Raw genomic sequence first — 25594 nt, 5'->3', positions numbered from 1 at the left:
GTACACCAGAAGGTATGGATTGCTGCATGGGGGAGCCATCATGGTTTAACAAAAAAAAAAAAACACACACTAACACACGCATGTTACACCCTGTGTTTTTTAAACCAAAAGGTTTCACTCTGTGCCACCATCAGCAAGAGTTAGGTCTCTCCAACTCCACCCCCAGGAGAAGTTTCCAACTTATGTCAAACATCACCTTGCTACGTTTCCTGAGACTACTTCAATGGCTCCCCTCAAAGGGCTTCCTGTTGCAGGGCTAGACCAGCCTGAAACGGATGGGGAAACGGGACAGAGTCGGCCTCAAAGAATTGGCTGACGCCACGTGCCTTTTTGATATCAGCAGAGCCCTGCAAATCTGTGGCTCTCTGCATCCACATTTTTATGGATACAATTTGTAACCATGCGGGGCCACCCCAGGCAAAGAAAGTCAAACAGGCGGCGTGTATAATTTAAAATACATTTATTGTTTCATTTGTTCTGGCTTTTGTTATACAAAGATGTTAAATAACTTAAATACATTCTCAGTCACTCAGAATCAGATTTATACCTACAAGCTGTACATATGAGGTAGAGAAAAAAAATAACTTAAGCTCCCATAAGACATTAAAAAACCAAAGAAAATACTAATCCTTCATACGTTCGTGTTCAATCCCCCGCCTCCCATGCAGAAGGAAATGCCATTCTCAAGTGCACAAAACAAATCCTAGACTTCAGTCAGACCTCACAGGGTTCTGAAGCGAAACGGGAAGAACGTGGCGGGGAGAGAGGGAGGTCATGTGTAGAGAAGTCTAGCTTGGGTTGATTTACCAAGTGAGTGGGCAAAGCTAGGGTAGATTCAGCATGCAACCCAACTGTTAAGGACCACAATTCAGCGGTCTGAAGTGCATTTCGCAAGCTCTTCAGAGACCAAGTGCTTCTATGCTCTGGTTATGGAGGAAGGCCAGCCCAGCCTCACCCTACAACGCAGCATGTGCAATGGGAAAAGCATCTCATGGGAAGAAAGTGACTTTGCAAAGCTTGGGTCTCAGGAAGCCTTGACCTGGGTGCAGCTGAACACAAACGGGGGAGGGGATCCTAGGGAACTATATTTCCATGTATTGCATTGACTTCGGGTTTTCCGCATAGAAACCTAGAGAAAGAAAGAATGATCCCTTTTAAGTAAGAGCTCACCTAAAGTGGCACCCAAGTTAAGGTGCTGTTTGCATTTCTAGCCTATTCTTCCTTAGACGCTTTGGAGCAGTACAGCTTCCACACACAGATGCCTCCTGCCTGCTTTGACCTTTAGGGCTAAGGTGAGAAGTGACTCAAAGTCCCGGTGTTCTGTATTTGACCTCTTCCCTCATGGAGGACGGGGGGCTGCTCCAGTTCTAACCCTCCCCCCTTTGCACTCAACATCCAGCGACCAGTTCAGTGACCATCTGCCCAGAGAGCATGACCCATCTGGTAACCTACATGGGAAGTCCTCATGGACAGAGGTCTGCAGGCTCCATCCTGCACAGGGTTGAGTATCCACCTCACTTTGATGTCAATAGGAGAGGAAGGTCCTCAGCACCTCCCAAGTGACACCTAATGCCAAACGGGATTTTTGCCTTAGCTACGTAGCTGTTGGAGAGGAACAGGTTGGGAGAGAAGCTAGCAATGGCACTGCATGGTAGGCTACTGAAAGGCCTTGGCTCTCCTGGGAGGTCTACTGCTAATGCTAGCGAAATGTTCCCAGGAGTGTTTGCAAATGGCCGAATGCCCTCTAGGTGTCCCCTTCCAAGCAATGCCCTTGAGAAGTTTCCCCTCAAACATACACTTGGCAAAGGGCTAATACCCATGGCAAACACGGGGCAAGCGAAGGAAGAAGTTGGCAGGCTTCCGTCCTTCCCAGCACTTCCTTTGTGGAACGAGCAGAGATGGCAGGCTGTGAGGACAGGACAGATGTTAAGCCCTTCTCATCCCAGTCATTTGCCTTTCCACAGATCCAATTATGGTAATTCATAACTTTACGGGTCCCCAACTCTAACCTTTGCCTTCAAAGGAGTGTTGCAAAGGGTCCTCAGGTGGGCTGAATACCAGCCTATTTTCACAAAGCAACTACTGAATGGAAATCAGCCAGTTCTCTCCCACCTCCATTGCTTTCAGAATCGCTACTTTTCCTGCTCCGATTGAAAAAAAATCCCTGGCAAAAGCCTCCTGTTTCAGGGAAAGTGGTATGAGCCCACAATTTATTATAGTCCACTAGGACACAGATCTGAGCTCGATCGATCAATTTTAGAGGCGGGCATCATTACTGTTAACAGCCTCTTCCTTCCACCTCTGCTCAGGATTTCTAGTTGTAGTTTGAGAGACGGAACAGATTAACACTGTCTTTGCCTGGAGGTAAATATGACTGCCTTCGCCACCTGAAGGCCTCTGAAGTCAGAAGAAAGCCGCACAGTACTGTAATATGTAGGATTTGTTTTGCACGGCTCCCCATCTAGCGATGAAGTTGCTTTGCAGAGCTTAGAAGCTGGTTAAAATAGATGGGTGCAACAATTATTTGTAGGATTTATTTTCCATAGAAAAAAATAAAATAAGCAAACTTTTCCCGTTTGCCTGGTTTACAAAAATATGTATATTTCTGACATAGCAAAATGCATCGCTCAAAAAATATTTTTCCATCTGCTAACTTATTATAAAAAAATTAAAATAAAGTTATAAATAATGGTTGCACCCTCTCCATTACCTTCCAAGTCTCGCTGGATAAGGTGAGCCAGCCCTTAAAAACACAGAGAGGGGAAAAGCAGAAAGGTCCCACCTTGCCAGCCGTCCCCCTCAGTTCTCTGCAAGAATGTTTTAGGGCAACTACTTTGAGCTTTTCTTTCCTTGTAAAATGGCACCATGACAGAGTGTCCAATTCCACCCTCCTACCAGGCTTGTAGAATGAACATTGCAATGGAGTTACATTGCTTATGCCAATGGCAGAACCAGCCAGTATGGAAAAGTAGAACTTAATAGGGATGAAGTCAAGGTTAAGAGTAACCTCTAGAGAACCTATTGCCTAGAGCCTCAGACATGTCCTATAGGGTTTTTCTTTAAGCTACCCTATAGAGCAGGGATACAAGTCTGTTACATTCCATAAGAACATTAAAAAACCCTATAGACAAGGGTTAGGAGCTACTAAATCCTGTGGAGACACTACTGTTTGCACCCATATTAAGCTCTACAAGACCTTCCCATAAGGGAGAGATGTCATGTTTTCCCCCATACCTTTTCCAAAATTAAGGCAAATATTGGAAAACCCTGGCATTAAAAAAACAACAAAAAAAACAAACAAACACCACACAACCAAAAAGGCATGTTATACCTCCTTAGGTCAAGACGACAAATTCGCCCAATTTCAGCGTGTTAGTATATTTCATACACTGCCTATACATTTAATGCATGTGCCTCGCTACTATTGTAGTTTATAGTTTTGCTTAACCACAGGAGAATAAACCTTACTATTTACAATATACAACAGGAAAGTAATATATCCAAATTAACATAAATACAATTTGTTTTTAAATACTTACAGAAAGCATCCAGGCCTCAGTGCGTGAATTATAATACACAGAAGAGCTCTCTCACTCAGTAGTTCATTCACTCTTTGCCTCTAGGTGATTTTAGTTCGCCTTATTTCTCCACCCACTCTCTCCCCCCCCAGTGTCAAACACATTGCATGAGTGTATACATCATGCGTAAGCTTATTCGATGAATGAGCCACAGCCTCCTAAATGCGGAGTCAGGACCACCCCTCTCTACACATGGGACTTCGCAGTCCTCTGGCATGGATATAAGTGTGGTGTTGCTCCAGAGGTCAATGCAGATGGTTACATAGATGACCAAAAAGAGGGGAAACAGATTGGGTCCCATAGTTACAAAGACGTGCACAAAATCCAGCTGCCATCCTGCTTTTTAAATAGCAGAGATGGCCTGGATGCAGCCAATCTCCAATTCTCCACATTTTAGGGGCATTTTAGATCTGGGCTTACGTCTCTTTTTTGGGGTGGAGCGAGGGGAGTGTTCTAATAGGACCAATAGTCCTGCAATGAGTTTGCATCAGAGGGAGATTGAGAATGGACATAATACCACATTGAAACCACAAGGTCCATCTGAAACGCTTTGCAATAAATAAGTGTTCATTCAATATTTATATATATATAATTATATGCATCTAGGTCGCCACACTGACTAATATGCTTCTGATCCATCTCGGTAAAATAAACCCCCACCAGGTAAACTGCTTGTGAGAGACTTTGAAATGGGTGCATCTGGCAGAAGCCACTCAATCTTCCTTCCACCTTGCATGGAATGCGTCTTGTTTGCCACGCCAGGCAAGGTCACCAGAAATGACAGGTGGTGCCCCAAAACTATTCCCCACTCCACCCCACGTGTGCGCCCATCTCCAGAAGTGTACAAAAAAGGAGAGAGAATGTTTCATGTTGCAGGATCATAAAACAAGGGAACAGATACTTCCCTCCCCCAACCCAGAAGTATGCCCATGCTCAGGCTGGACTGCAGTTCTGTTGATTAGGTAAGAAATATCCCCTCCCAGTAGATGCACATGAACAGCTTAAAATATTAGTGGCTACTATGAGAAGAAGCTCTGAAGATCTTCTTTCTTGAAAGAGAGTGTGCTCTTCCAAGGCAACCATCTGATTTTCCTTGGAAAAAGGAATTAGCCAGCCTTCTTCCCTTGAAAGCCAGATACGGGTTATCAACTAAGGACAATCGCTACTACTAGATAATCGAAGACTGCTACAAAAAACGCCCTCCACTCTCCAGTGTTTCCTTAGAAAGTTTCGTTACGGCATTTACCAGCGACTTCTGATCCCAGCAGTGATATATATGACCGAAGAACGTTGCCACGTCAAGTAATATGTTGTAAATATCCTTTTAAAAAAAAATCAATGGAGGTTGTCAACTAGTTCACAGCATTGGCGTGCTCTGCCATTGCATTTGGCTTGGTTTCTTCGACCACCCTTGGGTGGAACCATGTGGACTAGGCATTTGGAATCCCAAGATTACTTACTTTTAAAAATAGGACTCACAATCTAGTGGTTAAAAAAAAGCTTAAGGTCGGAGGGTCTGCATCTAGTTTGTGCCATGTTCTAGACTAAATGGAATGATGACTAAGATAAAAATCTCCGAGGGCCCCTTCTAGTCCCACATGGCTGCTGTACAACACAGGCATCAAGTCAGCCTGGTCTTCTGAAATGCAATACAATTGTCACGGTCATGAGCCACTATCAGGGAAAAATGAAACAAAAAGTAGTGTCCAAGTTCTGCCAAGATAAGACTGAAGTCCTCATTTGGGTTTGTTTGAAGCAGCCACGACAGGGCGAGTCTGAACAAGGAGGTGAAAATATGAAATATAACCCTCTCCAAAATGAAACCCAACCAGTGAAAGGTCTTCTAGTGGTTTTAAGTTAAGACAGTGATAGTGCTGAAGAACCCGCCTCTAAAGAACATGTCAAGATCAGGGTCTGGTCAGGAGGAAGGAGGTGGGTGCATCTTTGAATGCTCTTCCCAACCATTTTGTCATCTACAACATGGAGAGCTAGGTGGGCACTAGTATTTAAGCTATGCTCACTCAGAGCACACAGACGTGGCGCCAGAGTTAAGATGCCCTCAAAAGTAGGTCTAGTCCCATCTGTAGATCTAGCCTATAAAGCTGACAAAATGCCACTTGAGGAACAACTGATATGCTCTCAGCTTAACCCATACCTAGCTCTTACCCTATCTTAGGGAAAACCAATATTACCGTGACCACAACGTTTCAAAGCACAAAGAGATCCGAAGTCCATTTATGTCATTCGTTTGTTTGGCTCTCTAGATTTTCAGTTTTGTGGAGGACTGGTGAAACAAACCAAAAAGATTTCAAGGTAAGCGACTGATCTATCAAGCGGGTAGGGTGGTGGATGGCTTTGGTGAGGATCTACTGGTACCTAACCCCAATGCGACAGGCACTTATTTCCACACGGTTGGACCTCATGGTTAAAACTCAGTCTACAAAAAAGAACCCAAAAAAAACAGCAACACAGCTGGGTCACCTGTACCCTACAAAGTGCTTATGTCTCAACATAGCTTCCCGATCCCAGAACGTCCGTCAAACCCTGTTTGTCTCCATGCGTAGCTCTCTGCTCGCCATCTCCCATCCCAGAGGATCTCCGTGCAGCAGAGCGTGTGTTAATCTTTGCAGGTATAAACTTCTTCTCTTTGAGTACACTGCTTGCATTCCACATAGCAGCACCAGCGAACCTGGCACTGGCAAGGCCGGGTGACCACCCTGCTCTGCGTGTTGTGCCCACGGCCGCAGCAAATGCTCTCGCAGTTCTTGTCCTTGTAACATTTCCTCCCCGACGTCCCAGGGGAATACCTGCTCATCAGACAGAAGCTGGGCGAATCGTCGATGTAGACGAGATCTGTAGTCCGGGGAATCTGATCGCTGTGGCCCGGGGTGGACTTCTTGGGTGGCGAGATGTCCCCCTCCCCGGTGGCCTCGTTGGTGGTGCTGCCCACTTTGAGGGAGGTCTCGTACTTCTGCTTCAGCTGTTTGCCGATCTCGTGGAACGGAGAGAGCTGCCTCCAACACGTGCGGACGGTGCAGGAGCCGGACACGCCGTGGCACTTACACGTCGTCTCCACGCCAGCTTTGATGACCTGCCGATAAAAGGCAGCCAAAGAGAAAGTCACTGAGGGAAGTGGGAGAAAGTTTAACCACAGAGCCAACCGACCGTCTCCAAAGCTACCCTGGTCGAGCCATGGAAATAGGGCAATTCAAAGGTTCTCTCCTGGCTGGTGTACTGTAGAGATATAAAATCCCATTTACCGTAAGTTAGCGAATATAACCTGTGGGTTATACATGTTTTTACAACACCCCCCGCGGGGTATACGTGTCCAAATCTTATACAAGCGGCTCCGCCTACCCCTGCCCTCCCCATTAGAACTGGGTCAGCTCTGTTGCAGGGGAGGGGTCTGACAAGCTTCCAGTGCACCCGCACGGTGCTCTTTGCCTCTCCGTCCACCCCGAGGACGGTGGGTGGCACCTAGCTGCAGCTGTGCGGGGCAGGCCTGGGCAGGAGCATAGTTCCCCTCCTACAGGCTGGCCGGCTTGCTGGCAGCAGGATGGCCGTCACCTTGCGTCTGCTCTCTACGCTGGGTGGCTACCTCCTCACCTCGGCACCGCTACTCAAGTGCCCAGGGCTGCTGCACTGGCACAAGCGGCAGCGCTTCTGCTGCCACCGCATCTCCCGCCGCAACCACCTTTTTGAAGGCGGCAGAAGTCTCTAAGGGTTATACACATCCTCAGGTAATCTAATTTTTTTTTTAAACCACACGATAGAAAAACTGCGGGTAATATAAGAGTGCATGTTATACATAGACGTGGGTTATATTCGCTAATTTATAGTAATTGGTTACCCATTAAACGTTATTTTTAAACAATTCAAGGAGCAGGTGAGGCTCCTGTGGGCCCCCCTCCCCCGCTGTAGACAAGGGCTGTAGGGGCCAGGGCAACCACAGACAGGGGCTACTCTGGCTGGCTGGAGCTTCCCCTCCATGCAACAGGCCTTAAGTGACTGGATCACTTCTTGACTCAGTGCAGTCGATCTGTGGAACTCCTTGTCAGAGGATTCGGTGAAGGCTAGGACTTGAACAGGGTTCAAAAAGAGCTAGATAGATTCATGGAGGTTAAGTCCATCAATGGCTATTAGCCAGCATGGGTAGGAATGGTGTCCCTAGCCCCTATTTGTCTGGAAATGGGTGATGGGGGAGCGATCTTGTGAGGATTTCATTGTACTTCCTCCCGCTGGGGCATCTGGTATTGGCCAAGAGGATCTGGGCTAGGCCGCCTGCCACCTTTAAATACATCTAAAAAGGCAGGGCTCCCTAACCTTGCTGTGGCTCCCCCACTTATACATTTAGTTGAATCAGCTAATTGAACACCCTACTGGACAGAATGGGCAAGGATGAGAAAGTTGGTAAAGACCAGAGCCAAGGCCTGGTCTTTTCCACAAAGCCTCCGGCTTGTGGATTTAGAGGCAGAGTAGCAGGCTCCATTAGTCTATGTGATCAGGTGGAAAGGCCCATCACGGTGGGCATAAAGGTGCCCTACAGCTCTCAGCATGATGCAGCCTTCAAGGACCTATCGACTCTTGAGTGGAGATGGAACAGAGCGTAACTACAGTTTAAGCCAGCGAGGGGATCATGAGTGAGCCTCACAATTGTTGTAACCAAGAGGGTTCCTCGGGACAGGCTAGTTTTGCGAAATGTGCTTGTGCACCTAGAATTTGCCTGGGGTGGCGACTGAACCGTAGCAGCGCTTTGACCAGAAGCGGCGGGCACGCACAGCTCTCCCTATCAGTGCAGTGTGCAAGCAGCCAAGACTTCAGCACAAGCCACAGGGGATCGGCTGCTGGTTTTGTCCTGCCTTCCTCCAAGGCAGGCTCCTTTGGCAAAACCTTGGAGCCTCTTTCAGCGCCTTAGACTGCCTCGCTGTAGCCTACACATTCGTGTGACAAAAATGCTCAGGACTATCCCTGCTGTAGAGATGGGGAAACTGAGGCAAAGAGGCCAGATGACTTGTCCAAGTCTCACAGCAGGCCATTAGCAAAGACAGGGTTAAAAACAAACACACACAGGTCTCTGCTGTCCATTACCTTACACAGTGGCCACCTCCCCAGAGGGGGAAAAAGTTTTCTGATGAGGCCACAATTGCATGTGTCAACCCGTCTCCCTCCAAAAAAGGGAGGGGAAGTTCCCACAACTTCGTTAAATTCAGAATTTGAGGCAGAAGGGGGCTTAGAAGCCCTGCAAAATTGAAACAAGATTTGACACCTTCATGTAGGGCCTCAGGTCAGATTCTGCCCTTGTTTATATCCAGGGGCTTCCGTAGTGGCACAAGGCCAGAGTTTGGCAGGGAGTCTAGGTTTTTGATGTTTTTACTTTCGTGCACTAGGCTTCCACCATGCCACTTGCTTGCTGCAGAAAGGTTGATTGGATCTGAGGGATCCAGAGATTCCACCCCCTCCCTAAGGAGCCCATCCCAGTGTTTCCCCACCCACCCTCCTAGGGGGGAGAGGTTCCCCCCCCCCATAAGATCCAGCCTAGACCTCCCCACTACAACTTGAGACCGTTGTTCCTCGTTCTGCATCTGTCCCCACTGAGAACAGCCTCTCTCCATCCTCTTTGGAACCCAGCTTCAGGGAGTTAAGGCTACTACTGAATCCCTCTCCACTCTTCTCTTCAGTAGACTAAAGCCCAAATCTCTCAGCCTCTCCTTGTAAGTCACATGCTCCTGTCCCCGCATTTTCACTGCCCTCTGCTGGACTCTCCCCAATGCATCCACAACCTTTCTGTAGCTTGGGGGGGGGGGGGGGGGGGAGAAGAGAAGGGGGCACAGAACTGGACATGACACTCGAGATATGGCCTCAGCAGTGCCCATGTCAGAGAGGATGGAGAAATCCGAAGCCAAATGTGACTTCCAAGAATAAGAGGGGAAAGATGACATTACCAAGGTGCATGCACACCAGTGCTCTCGGGAGTTCTTCCCGCTACTGCTTACACACCTACATGGACTGCTCTTACTTCCTACACTAGTTCAGAGCCAAGTGGGAACAGGGTGAAGCCACGGAAGAAACATGCTTTGAGAAGATCAGCAGAAGAGGGAAGATGGCAAGGTACAGGGAGATTGCTCCCAAATGCAGGTGCTGCAGAAGAGGCAGCTGCTACCTACGTGGCTTGATTTAATGGAGGAAGCTGAGGAGGTTGGTGCTCCCAGCTGCAAGGAGTGAAAAAATAAGGGTTGCATTCTTAGCTGGAACAGAGTGCCGTTGCTCTACTGTCTGATTGACACCAGTGGAGGAGCTGGTAAATTAATGCCTTCCAACTGGCTCAGAGGATGCAAGAGACTTCATACGATTGGAGCCCATCCAACTCAGAAAAGACTTAACGTCCTCCTCCACCTGGCCTTCTCCACTGGTGGGGTTGCTCTCTGCAGCCCTTTCATGGCTGCTGAAAAAACTACAGAAGCATCAAAGTTGGACAATCATAGGGAGGTTGTACTTCCATGGACTGTAATTTATAATTTTAGCCTCCCCCCCCCCCAGAGGGCAATATAATGCAAGCACCTCATTTTCTACTAGAGAGGGGCTTTGTTTTTACTTTAAATGGACAAGCTACAGCCATCCCTTAAAACAGCAAAGCAGAACAGTTTAGACGTTCCCTCCTGGAGAGGTACCACTTCTGAACCCTCCTTTTGGAGCATCTGGCTTCACTTGCTCTCTTGAAGTGACCCTTCACCCCTGCCCCAGCTCAGTAGGGTGTCTCCCGGAACAAGCAGAGGGCTGGTTCAAATCCATTCCTCCCCCTGCCCACCACCAGCAGGGCTCTATGACTGCATGCATCCCAGGCACCACATGCAACAGGTCGCGGGCTTGGGAGCTGGGGCCTGGGCCAATCCAGACGGACAATCCTTTGAATAAGGAGGCCTTAAGCTAACCCCAGTCAACAGTCACTTCATTCCCGGGACAGCCAAGACCTTTTCCAGCACAAGCCAATAATACACAATAGCATTCAGCCAAGGGACATGTTACAGCGAGGGACGGGCTCCTGCTTACAGCGCTCCGCTGGGCCACCTCGGTTAGAAGCGGTTACACACGCTGAGTCAAACTGTGACAACTGAAACAAAGTTCTCCTACCCAGCACCATGCCCAGAACACCAGCGTGCTGGGCAAAGCTGCCGAGAGGCCGGGCTAGCATCTGCGGTGCAGCCCCTTGACGTTCCCAGAGTACGCTCCAGAGACTGCTAGTTCTGCCCCTCCTCCCTACAACCTGCTCCCTAGTCCTCCAGTGTCTCCCACTGGGTTGTGAGCTACAGTCAGCAGTGCTACCTGGCTGACTCGACTGTCACGCAGGATCCTGTACGTGTCAGCACAAGCCACCATGCTCTTTAGAGGGTTCCAAAACCAGCATGTCCAACTCTCGCAATATCCAATACGCTAGATCTTTGGAACCCTCTCAGCCCATGGGTCATCAGCACTGGAGGAAATGCACCACGCTAGAGTGCCTCCTGGAGGACAGGCAAGTGCAAAGCAGGCAGGCTGCAAGCCTCCACTACAGTGCCCAAGAACGGGCATACTGGGTCAGACCAAAGGCCCATCTAGCCCAGCATCCTGTCTGACGACAACAAGCAAGGCCAGATGCCCCAGAGGGAGGGAACAACAGGAAATCAAGTGATTCCTCTCCCATCATCCATTCCCAGCCTCTGAGACAGGGACTAGGGACACCATTCCTGACTAATAGCCATTGATGGACCCAACCTCCATGAATTTAGCTAGTTCTTTGTTTGAACTTTGTTCAAGTCTTGGCCTTCACAACATCCTCTGGCAAGGAGTTCCACAGGTTGACTGCGCGCTGGATGAAAAAAATTCCTTTAGTTTTAAACCTGCTACCTCTTCATTTCGTTGGTGACCCCCTAGTGCCCAAGGTAAGGAAGGATTCCTACAGTCTTGGTGGGGTTCTGTTGGACAGGTGCAGTGGCTGCTGGAGAATGAACAGGGCTCTTTGAACCATGCATATTAAAACCAGACAAACCCAGCAACATTGGCCCGATCTCCTGCCAGCCCCACCTTGCCTACAGCCAGGATGGCTCAGCCCTGGCACCGGGATGCCCTGAGCATCATGTTTCCACTATGTAATGACTTCCCCTGTTCCAGAATGGGGGCTTTACAGTGCCAGTGTAATGGACATATACCGAGCGCCCCATGGAACCCTCCCTCTGGGGTGTCAATCTTACAAGTGAAAATCCAAGGAAGATTCCTCCCCCGGCTGCCCTCTTACCAGTTGGCTGCTTGTGGAAGTGTCCCAGGGAAGGCCCCAGTCTATGGTGGGACAGCCAAGAGGCTAGGGGCCTAGGCCAAGCGTGCTAAAGAACGCTTTGGGTGCAAAGGCCGCTAGGACAGACACGTCGCTAAGGTGGCAGTGAGCAGAACTGGCCGACCCAAGCCGGTTGCTGTAATTTGGAGTGGGAGGGAGGGAGAGAATGAGAGAACAGTGCAATACGGACAGGGTTTCAGCAGCACGTTAGCCAACACGTGTTACAATCAATGTTTCCTTGTGTCAATAAGCATGTACTAGCTAGTCCAGTGGACACACATGGGGACACCCAGGTCACCTGCTTTGCCCCCATCCCACACAGAACAAGCCCTCATCTACTCTAAGGCTTTATTTCGAACCCATCCCGCCAAGGTAAAATTTACAAGCGATGCGTCCATGAGACCAAACCCATTATTTTGAACCAACAGGCCACAGCACTCAAAACCTGTCCTCCTGCTTTTCCTGTCAGAAGCAGCACTCATTCCAAAAATCATAATTTCAAAATGGTGGCAGCGTGGAGGTGCCGGTGCCTCCATTTCGAAATAACCACTCCCCAGGGTCATTCGGACAAATGACTCCCCACGGCTTCCTGGGGCTCCAAGTGGAGGTCGAGTGTCCACGTGAATGGAGCTAGTTCAATTGAGTTCGATTGGGAGTTAAGTCGAATGTTCTAGTTTCAAAGTCGGTTCCTAGTGTAGACATGGCCTTATGGCTTGGCACCTCCTTCGCAGGCCTTTTACAGCAGATAGATTTCTGTGGGATGCGAGAGTGATGCAAGTTGGCACGGGGGTCAGAGCAGAGCCAGAAGTCCAACCTCTAGGCCCCAGGCCGCTTGTCCCCACAGCTTCAAACGCCACCTTTGGATCTACTTGGGGCAGGCCTTCCCTCCCTCCCCCTTTCCACCATAGAGCTCTTCCCTCTGAAGCATCAGGGATGATCATGGCTGGAAGTGGGACCCCAGCCAGGGTTTGCCAGGGCTCTGGGATGGTACCAAGTGGTTGGTGCCCAGTTCTTACATGCTCAGGGTCTAAATCAGGGTTTCCCAGCCTATGGTCGGGACCCAAATATGGGTCACCATTACATTTCAAAAGGGTCGCCAGGTGGCTCTTAAGGAGCCATTTACACATTTTTGAATTGCCCTGGGTCATCAAGTCTTCCTGAATTGGCAAAATCGGACCCCATCTGGAAAAGGCTGAGAACCGCTATCCTAAGTGATCGCTGTGTGTGAAGTCAGGAAAGACCCTGCTCTGTCCCAAGACTGTCTTCCTCTGCTACGTGTGGGCATGGGTCATTATCTGGGTGTCTCTCACTCAAGCACCTTTAAGGGTGCATGGGAAGTGGATTAGAATACAGCAAGGCTGTGTCTAGATTGGCATGATTTTCCACAAAAAAAGTCTTCCGTTAAAGCATTTGCAGAAAAGAGTGTCTAGATTGGCATGGACGCTTTTCTGCAAAAGCACTCTTTGCGGAAGAGCATCCATGCCAATCTAGATGCGATTTTCCACAAAAAAGCCCCAGTCGCCATTTTTGCGATCGGGGCTTTTTTGCGCAAAACAAATCTGAGCTGTCTACACTGGCCCTTTCGCGCAAAAGCTTTGTGCAAGAGGGACTTTTGTCTGAACGGGAGCAGAACAGTATTTCCGCAAGAAGCACTGACTTCAGACAGTAGGAAGTCAGTATTCTTGTGGAAATTCAAGTGGCCAGTGTGGACAGCTGGCAAGTTTTTCCCCGGAAAAGCAGCTGATTTTCTAGAAAAACTGGCCAGTCTAGACAGCCCAAGACTTCTAGAAGCTGGAAGATCTAAGAAACTCCTGCAAGGTGTCTAGTGGCAACTTAAAAACCAACAAATTTCTTGGGACACAAAAGATTGAGATACAACTCACTTCCTTAGATGCTTGAAGAGAGGCAGGGATACAGAGATGAGAGTGTGGTGTTGGTATCCCCGCCTCTCTTCCCTTTGAGAATCTGAGGAAGTGATATGCATCTCACAAAAGCTTATGCACTAACAGTTGTAGGTCTCTGAAGCACAGACTAAACCTGTGGGTTGTTTTTTTTTTAAAAAAAAATCAGTTTGACACGTGGAAGGTAAACAATCCATGTGAGCTGGAACACCAATCACAGAATCCCATTCAACCCCCCCAGGTTGAATGCAATGGTTTTAAGCCAGTTCCTGGAATGGTCTAAAACCAGGAGCTAGCCACAAAGTCATGGAAAAATTCTTCAGCTTCTATTTTTCAAGCCCAGCCTGCAGTTCCCTTAACTCCCATCGGTAACTGCCTCCTCACACGCTTTCGTCAGATGGAGATTCAGACACGTTCACAGCGGAGGAAAGAAACCCAAATGATCAAAAGAGTTCTTTAGAGGGGCATTCTAGAAACAGCTGAAGCGGGGATTCCCCCTGCCCTCCCCCCCCCTTAAAAAAATCCAACTGGATTCAATTTAGTGAGAGTCTCACTAACTTAGCTTTAAGGCTCTGTTTTGCGGGGAAAGTTTAGCTTCAAGCTTCTTCCTGATTTGGTTAACTTTCGTAAAAACTTCTGAGGAGGAAAAGCACAACATACCAGCTAAGTACTTTTCCTGATGGGTTAACTTTGGAAAGTGCTCCAGTGGCAAGGTCGTTTTCAGGCCTTTGCTTTTGGGATGGTTTTGCCAGGCCATTAGTGGTGGATGGAAAAAAATGCAGGTACGATTTATGCCCCTAGAGAACGGCATAGAAGTCCCCGCATGTTGTGTGGCCAGAGCCAATCAGCTTGGTTAGGCAGGGATGGAGAACGGGTTTGACTTGTTGAAAGGAGTGTGTGCGCGCGCGCATCAGGGAGGGTGTCTAAGGCCAGGCAGCTTAAGAGACGAAAGCTCATGGTTGGCAGACAGGGAGGAAAAGGAAGGTTTGTGGGGTGGTCTGGGCTGTGGTGGCCCTGGCTTCAAGACTTACTCTGTCTTATGTGACCGTCTGTGCCTCAGTTTCCCAAGAAGTGCCTTACCCATCTGTGAGATGGGGATATTAGCACTGGTCTCCCTCAAACCACCTTCCAGCAAGACACTGTAGTGATGGAGGCTGGGGCACAGTACCACAGAGAGGGACAGGGTAGACTGCCCTCCATATCCAGCCTGACGCATTAGGTGGATCGCCTCCGGGAGCGAGTGAGCCAGATCACTTCAGCACGAGAGCTCCCCCCAGACAGGGGTCCAATTCCTCCTGTGGGGCAGTTACAAGGAAAGCCAAACACCCCCTCCCCACTCCCTGCTGAAAGCCAGACAGTGGCTAGACAGCCTGACCGTTGCTCGTAGTTACCAAGGGGTTTGGATGGAGACCGTAGGCCTTGAGGGGAAGAGGCTGACCTGCTCTAAAAAAAGCCATTTCTTGAGTACAGCCACCCCTGAACTTTCCATGGTCAGCCCCTACCCCGGATCATCTGGGCACCCCCCAGATGACAACACAGGGAGCCAGGCTGCCAGCTGCTGTGGGGGAGGGGAACACAAACAGAACAGGGGCTGAGGCTGGGCTCAGATCAGCCCCCCCCCCCCCCAACTCCTGAATGTTTGTGCCCCCCTGGAGACATGCCCCACAGTCTAGCAGGATTTTTCCTCCCATCTGGTCTCTGCAAACTTGAGCAAGAAATAAAGTGCAGACACCTGGATCAAGTTTGTAACCTTCACCTGGCTTGGGAGCAGGCCTTTAGAAACGGTCTTACCTTCCAAGGCCACAAAACCCCTTAACTGGACTGTCAGTTAAAACCCCGTTTTCCTTTAGAGACACCCCTGCCTCCAACTCCCATTCCATCTGATGAAGAGGGTTCTACCCACACAAGCGTCACCCCTAGTCAGTCAGTCAGTCTCCAAGGTGCTCCCGGACTCCTGGTTTTGGCAGATCCAGACTAACTCAGCAGTAATCTAAGGATTTTATTGCCTAGAGACTTTTCAGCAGGAACTCAGTGCGTTGCAGGTTTTCTGCCTCGTTGGTGCTACACCCTCATCCTCCCCAGGGGAGTCGTCCCTCAAATGTGCCACCTCCCTTTGTGGGAAACAAACCCACACTCAGGCACCTATTCCCTCCAGCTCATTGGGAGGCAGGGAGAGAGGGTAAGGATGACTGTTCTGCCTGGATAACTGTGCTCCCTCGAGTAGTGCCCCTCGGCCTGGCAAGACATGCTTGACCAAACATGCCTGAGGGGAAAAAAAAGTCAGGCCTTTGTAGGGTTACAGGCATTTAGCAATGCTCCAGGGAGGCGATTGCAAAGTCATGTTTAAAGCTCCTTTGCTGAGAAACACGGACGAGTTTAATTAAAACATCACTCACTCCAGCCCAGTGGAAGTAATTGAGTGCTCCAATATTCCGGCTTTCAATAAGGGGTTATTAAGGGGGGGGGGGGGAAGAGGAGAAGAGAGCAACTTTGCTCTGCAATAACTAAACCTCTTCTACTTCACGACCAGCAACAGCACGTTCGTGAGTGGATTTTTCAGTGGAGGGACGGGAGGGGGAAGGATAGCTGAGCTAGCAGAAGACGATTTGGCAATGGAAGGGAAATTGCTTTTTTAATAAGTGGGCTATTCAGCGCTCACGCTTCACAATAAAGAGCGGCAGCGGGAGAGGTCCCACGTCTAATTACCTCATCCTCACCCCAGACAAGCTTTCCCTTTCATTAGCAAATTGAGCTCATACGGGAAGCACTTTGCAAGGCAGAACGGGCGCGACCGGCGCGGGGATTATTTCAGCATTGGGGCAAGTCACAGGCAACCCAGCGAGAGCATCAAGACGGGAAGTCGCAACTTCTACCAAGAGACGAACTTGGACTTTTAGAAGGGAGGGATGGAAAAATCTCAATGCCTAGAGAGACACGGAGAGCGTGGTAGCTTCTGTCCTTGGAGAAGCTGCTCTGTGGCCTGGAATTGGTTGCCAGCTCAGCGAACTAGGCACAGTTCCTTTCTGCCCTCTCAGGGGACCTGTGGAACATTGTCAGGAGTGGAGTGTGGCAGGGGAGGGGGGAAATTCATGCTGGGGAGGAGTTTTGGTGGTCTTCTCCCTCACACAAGTTGTGCCACACCTTGGAGACTGCTCCAGGGTCCGTCCATGTGGAGTAGAGCTTCTTATCCTCTAAGGCAACATCTTGGAGGAAAGAGGTTTCTTGCCCATCCCAAGGATGCATCTGGCCTATACTGGTTTAACTACTGATACCCTGAAGCCAGAACAGCCCCAGGTGTAGACTCTGTTTAGGACCCTAGCCTAGGACTTGGAGACCTATGGTTAATTTCCTGGTCAGCCATAGACTTGTGACCTTGGAAAGCCACTGACTTATCCCATTTCACAGATTGGGAAACACCTCAGAGGAAGAGCTCCATTCACAAAAGATGCTAACACCCACAGGGGTCCTACAGGCATCTTAGATATCTAAGAGCAGGGTCAGGTGTGTGCCAATTCAGATTATGGGTTCCCTATTTTGACACATGCAGGGCTCACGCTGGCTTTCAAACAGCCCTTTCCTCTCAGCTATCGATTTAGCTTCCTGTGCTACTCAACTGCTGGAGAGAGTCTGGAGCACTGGACACTCCCACCCTGTTTTATGGGGAGAAGGAGAGATTGCCAAGAAGTGCAACCCCTCATGCGACTGGTTAATCCTTTATCCTGCTACCTTCACCGGGCAGGTGGGGTTGTCAAAGCAGGGCTGCTACAGCCACACAACACCAGTATGTCAGGCCACCTTGTAATGCTTGCAATCCAACAGGGGTAGCATTGTTTCCCCGGCCGGAGTGAAGAAAGCAAGCATCTCTGGCCTGCATCCCAATAGTTCTGCAGAGGGTGGGGGGGCCTGTCCCAGCCCTGTTCTTAATTACAGACATGTAAGAGTGGACCTCCAGAGGCCATCCAGAAAGGACCAAGTCCACCCAGACCTTCCCTTGGTCCACCCATGTCCAAGCTGTTGAAAACTGCTGTTCACAGCGCTGCCTTGCCCTCTTGGAAAGCCGTTCGAGTGCACAGAAAGTGGATCCTAATAGCCAGTTGAATGCTCCCTTGCTGAAGGCAGGCAGCATGTCCCAAAGCTCTGCAGGGGGAACCCCAGTCCACAGAGCAATGCACTGCAGTTCTGCTCCGCATGCACCATGGCGGTGGTATGAACACCCGGCGATAGCAAGAGGTATTCAAAGCCCAAAAGATCCAGAGATGCTCCTCTCCCCAGCATAGAGCGTAAGAACGGCCAGACTAAAGGTCCAATCTAGCCCAGTATCCTGTCAACAGACAGTGGCCAATACCAGATGCCTCAGAAGGCAAGAACATAACAGGTAATCCTCATGCGATCCCTTCCCTGTCACCCATTTCCAGACAAACAGAGGCTAGGGACACCATCTATACCCATCCTGGCTAACAGCCATCAATGGACCTAACCGCCATGAATCTAGTTCTTTTGTGAACCTGTTAAAGTCCTAACCTTCATCACATCCTCTGGCAAGGAGTTCCACAGGTTGACTGTGCACTGAGTGAAGAGCCACACCTCCCATTCAGACCCAGACCCAACCCTAAAGAGGTACAAGGTGGAGTGAATGAACCCAGACAATGCCTTCACTGCCCGCCCCTCCCACAGACCCGGTTTCCAGGCAAGCCAAACCAGGCCACTAGAGGGAACAGCCCCTCACCTTCATGCCTACGAGATTGTTGTGGAAATCCACCCTGGCTCGCAGGTCCTTGTTGGATTTCTTCCCTAGGAACTCCTTGACAAACTTGTTGCTGTACTTGAGATTATCCCCACAGCCGCCCCACTGCCAGGCCTCTCGGTTTTCCAGGTCGGGGGCCTCGTCGCAGGTGCAGCGTTCCATGCGCCCGGCGCTGCAGGCCTTCGCCATGGCGTGCGTAAGCCCGGCTGAGGAAATGGCATAAAGAAAGGCTGTTTCCTTAAAACCTAGGAGGGAAAGAGAAAAAAAGGGGGCCCACATTACCTTATGGCAGGACAGGTTTATAGGTCCGAGATCGGAGGGACTGAGTTATGCCAAAAGCAGTACCCCACGCTGGGTCACGTCTACACCACAGGGTGACATACTGGAGAATCTGAGATAGGAACCCATTTTCCATGGCAGAGAAGCGAAGAAAAAAAGGGCAGACCAGAACTCCTTGCAGCTCCCAGCTGACACGCGTCGACAGCCTTGGCTACGAGGGAACTTTGGCTGTCTGAAAAGGCCTCTGCTGGCATCATGGAGGGCAATTGTTCAGGACACTAAGAGGTCATGGCAAAGGCACTTGTATGCTGACAGAGCTCCTAGGAGAACTCAGTGGGGTCTGGTGCTTCCTGGCAGATTTTGCTTGCCTCAGAGACTCACAGCAGCCCAGAGTTTTAGGCACCATGCCTAGGGCTTTAGTTTGGTGAGCTCTTTTCATTGTAGGCCAGCATATGGTAAAATGGACCATGAACTCCAAGGTCCTTTTCCTCAAGTGGAAGGGGAGAGATTGGAGTAGAGAGTGGGCATGGGCATGGGCGTGGGCTCCCTCCCCCCCCCCCCCCCCCACACCCCGATTCCAGCCCAGGGCCCTGTAATAGTCGCTGCCTGTGTGAATTCCCAGCACCTGCTAAGAAAGCTCCAAGACCCTGGGCTACTTCCCCACACCCTCCCAGCACCTTCCTGCTCTTCAATTTGCCCTTCTAGTTGTGATCTTCCTCCCAGCTGCATGCACCCTACAACTGCAGGCAGGCTTCTTTTAGGGGATCAGTATGACATGGTTTTCTTAATTACCCCCAGTGTCCTAATTGGCCTAGGCTGGTCTGACTCTGCAGGTCTGGTCAGTTTGCTCCAGGTGTTCCACTGCTCAAGAGCAGCCCTTTCCTAGGACTCTTGGAACAGAGATCTCCTCAGGTTTGAGGCTTATACAGCTCCCCTCCACTGCTTTTTTTAGCCCTCTGCTCGGACCTCGTCAGAGCTGGTATAAGCTGCATCTACACTAGGACTCCTACTGGGATAGCTAGGTCAGTCAGTTCAACACCATCACCAAAAAAAAGACTCACACCAGCATAGGGAAGATGTTTAAGCATAGACCAGTCCTGCACCTGAAAGAAGGGAAGTAGCACAATGTGTGTGGGGGGGGGGGGGGGGAAGCCCAATCTGCTAAAATCCCCAGCCTCCAGAAGAGGCTAGAAATTGGTAGGGGGATCAAGTCCTAAAGCCACCATCATCCCACAATAATACACCATACCACAAGTCGAGGCCAGCAAAGGCATCACAACCATTGTGTGACAACAGAATCACTTCCCTCCCCCCTGCAGTCTCTTAGCTGGAAGAATAGGAACAAGACTTTCTGCTCCAGAAAGGCATGAGTTTAAGGAAACAAGTTAGCTAAATATTATAACACCCAAGACTCACTGTTGAGCAGGCAAGAGGGTGACTGACAGAGGCACTGCTACATTTCAGTCAGTCACCTGTTAAGTCTATTGTGCATCCCCTGCCATATAGCAACTGTGCCCATTTTAGAATTAAGTAAACTGAGGCAGACACACACTTGTGGGCCAAATCACTTAACCTAAGGTGCTGGAGACAGCAGGGGACCTAGGAATCAAGGCTAATCAGAACAGAGCTACCGCATTGGAGATGAGCCCGGAATTCTGTTCTGATGCTACCTCAAGAACCCCGCTTGGAAAACTCAAACATCAACTCTTGCTTTTCTTTTGTCCGCTCGGTCACCCAGAGATGCACAGCCACTGCCAGCTTACTTTAGCAGTGTGAGACTCCATGCAGTAGTTTTAGCACAGCCAGCGCGTTCCCAGATCCAGGGATATAGCTCTATGCAAGGTAGACCACTGGACGGCCCAGTGGTACTAGCCTTGAACTGGTGATGTTCCATTCCCTGCTCTGCTACAGACTTCCTCTGTCACCTTGGGCATGTCACTGCACCTCTGTTTCTTATCTGGGCAATGGGTAGGACAGCACTGCCCTACCTCAGTGGGGTGGTGGGAGCATAAACACAATAGAGATTGTGAAGCACTTGGAGACCAGGGTGTTACCCTATCCTAGCCCTATGCAATGCAGTATTCATCCCACACTAGCCCAGAAAGATTAAGCTGTCCAGAAGGTTCTGACGAGAGGCCCAGGGACTGATACTAACTGCAGATGAGACCCAGCTGGGGATGGGGGTGGGGAGAAGCTGTAGTAGCAGAAAAAGGTGCAGGGGGTCTAGCTGCAGTCAGAGAAGGGACTGGGAAGGAGGGAACCCTAGGCTGAGAATCATAGAATAATAGGACTGGAAGGGACCTCAAGAGGTCATCGAGTCCAGCCCCCCCGCCCTCAAGGCAGGATCAAGCTCCGTCTACACCATCCCTGACAGATGTCTATCTAACCTGTTCTTAAATATCTCCAGAGAGGGAGATTCCACCACCTCCCTTGGCAATTTATTCCAATATTTGACCACCCTGACAGTTAGGAATTTTTTCCTAATGTCCAATCTAAACCTCCCCTGCTGCACTTTAAGCCCATTACTCCTTGTCCTGTCCTCAGTAACCAAGAGGAACAAATTTTCTCCTTCCTCCTTGTGACACCCTTTTAGATATTTGAAAACCGCTATCATGTCCCCCCTTAATCTTCTTTTTTCCAAACTAAACAAGCCCAGTTCATGAAGCCTGGCTTCATAGGTCATGTTCTCTAAACCTTTAATCATTCTTGTCGCTCTTCTCTGTACCCTTTCCAATTTCTCCACATCTTTCTTGAAATGTGGCACCCAGAACTGGACACAGTACTCCAGCTGAGGCCTAACTAGTGCAGAGTAGAGCGGCAGAATGACTTCACGAGTTTTGCTTACAACACACCTGTTGATGCAAATATGATTCTAGGTTGTTTTTTTTGCAACAGCATCACACTGTTGACTCATATTCAACTTGTGGTCCACTATGACCCCTAGATCCCTTTCCGCCATGCTCCTTCCTAGACAGTCGCTTCCCATCTTGTATGTATGGAACTGATTGTTCCTTCCTAAGTGGAGCACTTTGCATTTCTCTTTATTAAACCTCATCCTGTTTACCTCTGACCATTTCTCTAACTTTCTAAGGTCATTTTGAATTATGTCCCTATCCTCCAAAGAAGTTGCAACCCCACCCAGTTTGGTATCATCTGCAAACAGGTCCTGGAAGGCCCCAACTCCAGAGGAATTGTGGGTAAAGGATACCTGAGACAGCAGGGCAGGAAGAAGCCCAGGGAAACTGGAGTAAGGAAGGAGACTGGAGGAGTTGGCTATTGGGTCTCTGGGGTGGAACCCAGTGTAGAGAGTGGGCCTGGGATTCCCCTACCAGCCCCAGGGAAGTAGCACAGGGCTGCTGGAGGTGCCTGTCAGACAGCTGGCCCTGTGAGACTTACAGACCCTGGAAGTAGGCACCACAGTGACCGAGCCAGAGAGCAGAACTCTAAAGAGCACTGACTCATGGGAAGAGACCATCTCCACTGCAGAGTGATCGTCGGCACCACATGGCAAGAAAGCAGCCATACCTAGCCAGCAGGATGTGCTTTGGCAGTGGGCGGATTGCATTCCTCCATTTTTTGCAGGCCAGAGCTAAACATCTCTACAGAAAGCCGGTCTCCCCTTATATGCAGCTGCAGAGAGGCTGGCATCTACTGAAATCCCTCATCCCGATATACTGCAGCATTCTCTGGCTGTTCCTGATCCCAGTACCCGGCTGGCCGGATCACACTCAAGGGCCGGTAGCCGAAGGGGACAGCTGCCCAGACAATTTTACCACCTCACAATTTGTCCCATCTGACACAGGCGATCCTCTAAGAGCTGCATCCACACTCAAAATTCCAACTGGAGTTGCCTGAGACACCCCTGAAAGATTGGGCTTTACAGAACATATTTGGGGTCGGGAAGGAGTTTTCCTCCAGGGTAGATTGGCAGAGGCCCTGGAGGCTTTTTGCCTTCCTCTGTAGCATGGGGCACAGATCACAGCTGGAGGATTCTCTGCATCTTGGGGTCTTCAAAGTATTTGAAGGCTTCAATATCCGAGATCTAGGTGAGAGGATTATTCTAGGAGGGGTGGGTGAGATTGTGGCCTGCACTGTGCAGGGGGTCAGACTAGATCATAATGGTCCCTTCTGACCTTAAAGTCTACAAGTCTTAACAGTGTCAGGGCTGCTCATAGAGGGCACATCAGCACAACAATCGTTTGGGTGCAACTGGCACCTGTCAAAAAGGCCAGGGGGCTACTCTGGATTTGGCAGAGATTACTGGAAGAGGGTGAGGAAGCTTTTTGGCAGCTGAGGTACTTGTTAACACAAAGCTCTGTGCATGCACACCTGGACTACCCAATGAGGCAGTCTTGTAAGGGCCTTAAGAAACTCAGGCCTAGGGAGTGATGTTGTATGCATTACATCATGTGTAAATACAATTGTATAAGTACCGCTGCCCCCTACTGGAGGGATTCCAAACTGCCCGGCCGTGGGTCATAGGCTCTCCCCAGCTACAAGGGGTATGTTTTAGCGATTGCGGCTTGTGCTTTTGGAATGGCAGATTATTGGCAGCAACAGCAGACACCACAGTGGGAAGTAGAGACGTGAGAATGTGCAACAGTATATCGCATGGAGCCCTCAGTGAGCCACAGAATACAAGAACTGCACGAGGGCATCAAGTCCAGTCCCCTGCATGCATGGCAGGACCAAATACTATCTAGATCATCCCTGACAGGTGTCTGTCTAACCTGCTCTTAAATATCTCCAGGGATGAAGATTCCACAACCCCCCCCAAGGCAACTTATTTCAGTTTTTAACCTGACAGGTAGGAAATTTTTCCTACGTCCAAACTAAACTACCCTTGCTGCAGTTTAAGCCCATTGCTTCTGGCCTCTGAGGACAGGACAAAAGAACAATTTCCTCACTCCACCTCCTCATGACCTCTTACATACTTGAAAACTGCTGTCATTTCTCCCCCCCGCCCCCCGTCTTCTCTTTTCCAAACTAAAGAAGCCCAATTCTTTCAGTCTTCCTTTTCCAAACTAAAGAAGCCCAATTCTTTCAGTCTTCCCTCATGTTTTCTAGACCTTGCATCATTCTTGCTGCTCTTCTCTAGACCATCTCCAATTTCTCCACATCTTTTTTGAAATGGGGTGCCCAGAACTGGACACACTCTAATTGAGGCTTAACGAGCGCATAGTAGTGAGCAAGATACAGGAAGTCATTCTTCCGTTCAATATTGTTCATGCATCCCAGAATCAGGTTTGCCTTTTTTTGCAACAGTGTCAGACTGTTGACTCATTTTGCTTATGGTCTACTCTGACCCCTAAATCTTTCTGCGGGACTCCTTCCTAGACAGTCCCTTCCCATTCTGTATGTGTGAAAGACTGTTCCTTCCTAAATGGAATACTTCACAGTGGTCCTTAAACTTCATCCTATTTATCTCAGCTATCACTCCGATCATTTACCCTCACTGGAACAGGAAATTAAAGATGCATTCTGCAGCTCGAGAAAGTGCCACCTACATGGCATGGCCAGCAATAACTTGCTAGAAAAGCAGGCATTTTTGCATTGACTGCTCAATACAACACTACCCTGGGCGTAGAGTGCAACAGGGCCCCCAGATAAAATTGCCTAGGCTCCAGGCAATGCAAGCAGGTATCAGAAAGCTGCCTGATATGAATGCGGTAAGACAGGATTGTTTGGCTGGCATGTTGCCACCACTGCGCTCCGTGGCAAGACTTCCATGTCAGCTTGTTCCCCTTCTTCCGATTTCACAGCCTGCCCATTCGGCATAAAACCTTAGTCCCCATCTCAAAGGATGGAGGAAGGATTCCCAATGCCCCCCAGCCTGGGTGTCATCTGTCCGGCAGCTCAGGTGACATTTGGCTCAGGCCAGAGTTAGAGCCATCTCTGTGGCCCAATATTGGATTGCACCAAGGTATTTTGTAACAAGGTAGTAGTTGCTAAATCAATGCAGGCATCCTAGCCTCCAGTGTCTGGACAGCCAGCCATCCACTGTGCTCCAGTTTCAGCGGTTTCCAGATCACTTGCAAGTCTCCAAAAAGGGTAACAAATACACAGGTAAAGGGATTTTTTATGGTTAAAAGGAGGACCACTTAGCTAGAAGTTACAACCCAGTGATCAGGCACAGCTGTCCTTGAGAGCTTGCGTTTGGTTATCAGGCCAACCAAGTGTCCCTCCTCCTCCAGAAGGGCAGTTCTAACTGCCACCAGGTGGATTTGAACCTTGGACCTCAGTGTAGGAGCATCTACAGCTTGAGCAATAAAGCCAGCTGGCTCCCAGCTTAGGCTGTAGAGCTCCTTTGTTCTTAGCTCTTGCTGTAAGTGGTCTAAGTGCCACTGCATGGAACAGTGAGCCACACTAGCTGTGTGGGTTACAGTGTAGCTCAAAGAGGCCCCCCCCCCCAAAAAAAAAAAAAAAAAAACACATGCTGGCACATTGGAGTAAGTGCAGACCACTAGATAATGCATGTTCCCTCTTGCCCCAGAGTATTGGTTCTTGCAATGCCCAAAAAAGGAACTTAGAACTCCTGCCAGACCCTGCTTATGGGAAGTTTCAAAGGCCAATGTGTGTTGTTACAGGTACAATATCCACAGGATTTTACAGGTACAATATCCACAGGATTTACAGCCTCCATGAAGAGCCACAAACTGCAGAGAAACCCTGTGCAATGGAGGCAGGGGACAGGTGACTGGAATCTTCAGGGCTGTTTAGTAGGATGCACCACACTTTTGGGCAGCTGAAACCCAAGCCGTTTGTATTGGCTGGGCAGCCATTACCC

At 49.5% G+C, this 25594-nt stretch overlaps 1 protein-coding gene across 1 annotated transcript in view; it reads right to left on the bottom strand.

Moving 5' to 3' along the window:
- Positions 1 to 443: 443 nt before the first annotated feature.
- The window catches only part of WNT9A (Wnt family member 9A), a 68171-nt gene continuing 43020 nt past the window's right edge, over positions 444 to 25594 (bottom strand). Inside the window, exons 3-4 of the mRNA XM_075922962.1 lie at positions 18511 to 18773; positions 444 to 6669 (exon numbers count right to left, since the gene is read on the bottom strand). Of these exons, the coding sequence (XP_075779077.1) occupies positions 6196 to 6669; positions 18511 to 18773 (737 nt within the window). The 3' untranslated portion in view covers positions 444 to 6195. The remainder of the gene's footprint in view (positions 6670 to 18510; positions 18774 to 25594) is intronic.

The sequence above is a fragment of the Pelodiscus sinensis genome, chromosome 2 (genome assembly GCF_049634645.1).
Source record: "Pelodiscus sinensis isolate JC-2024 chromosome 2, ASM4963464v1, whole genome shotgun sequence".
NCBI classification, from domain to species: domain Eukaryota; kingdom Metazoa; phylum Chordata; order Testudines; family Trionychidae; genus Pelodiscus; species Pelodiscus sinensis.
The sequence above is the reverse complement of the archived record's forward strand: the minus strand, read 5'-3'. Positions and strand labels throughout refer to the sequence as shown.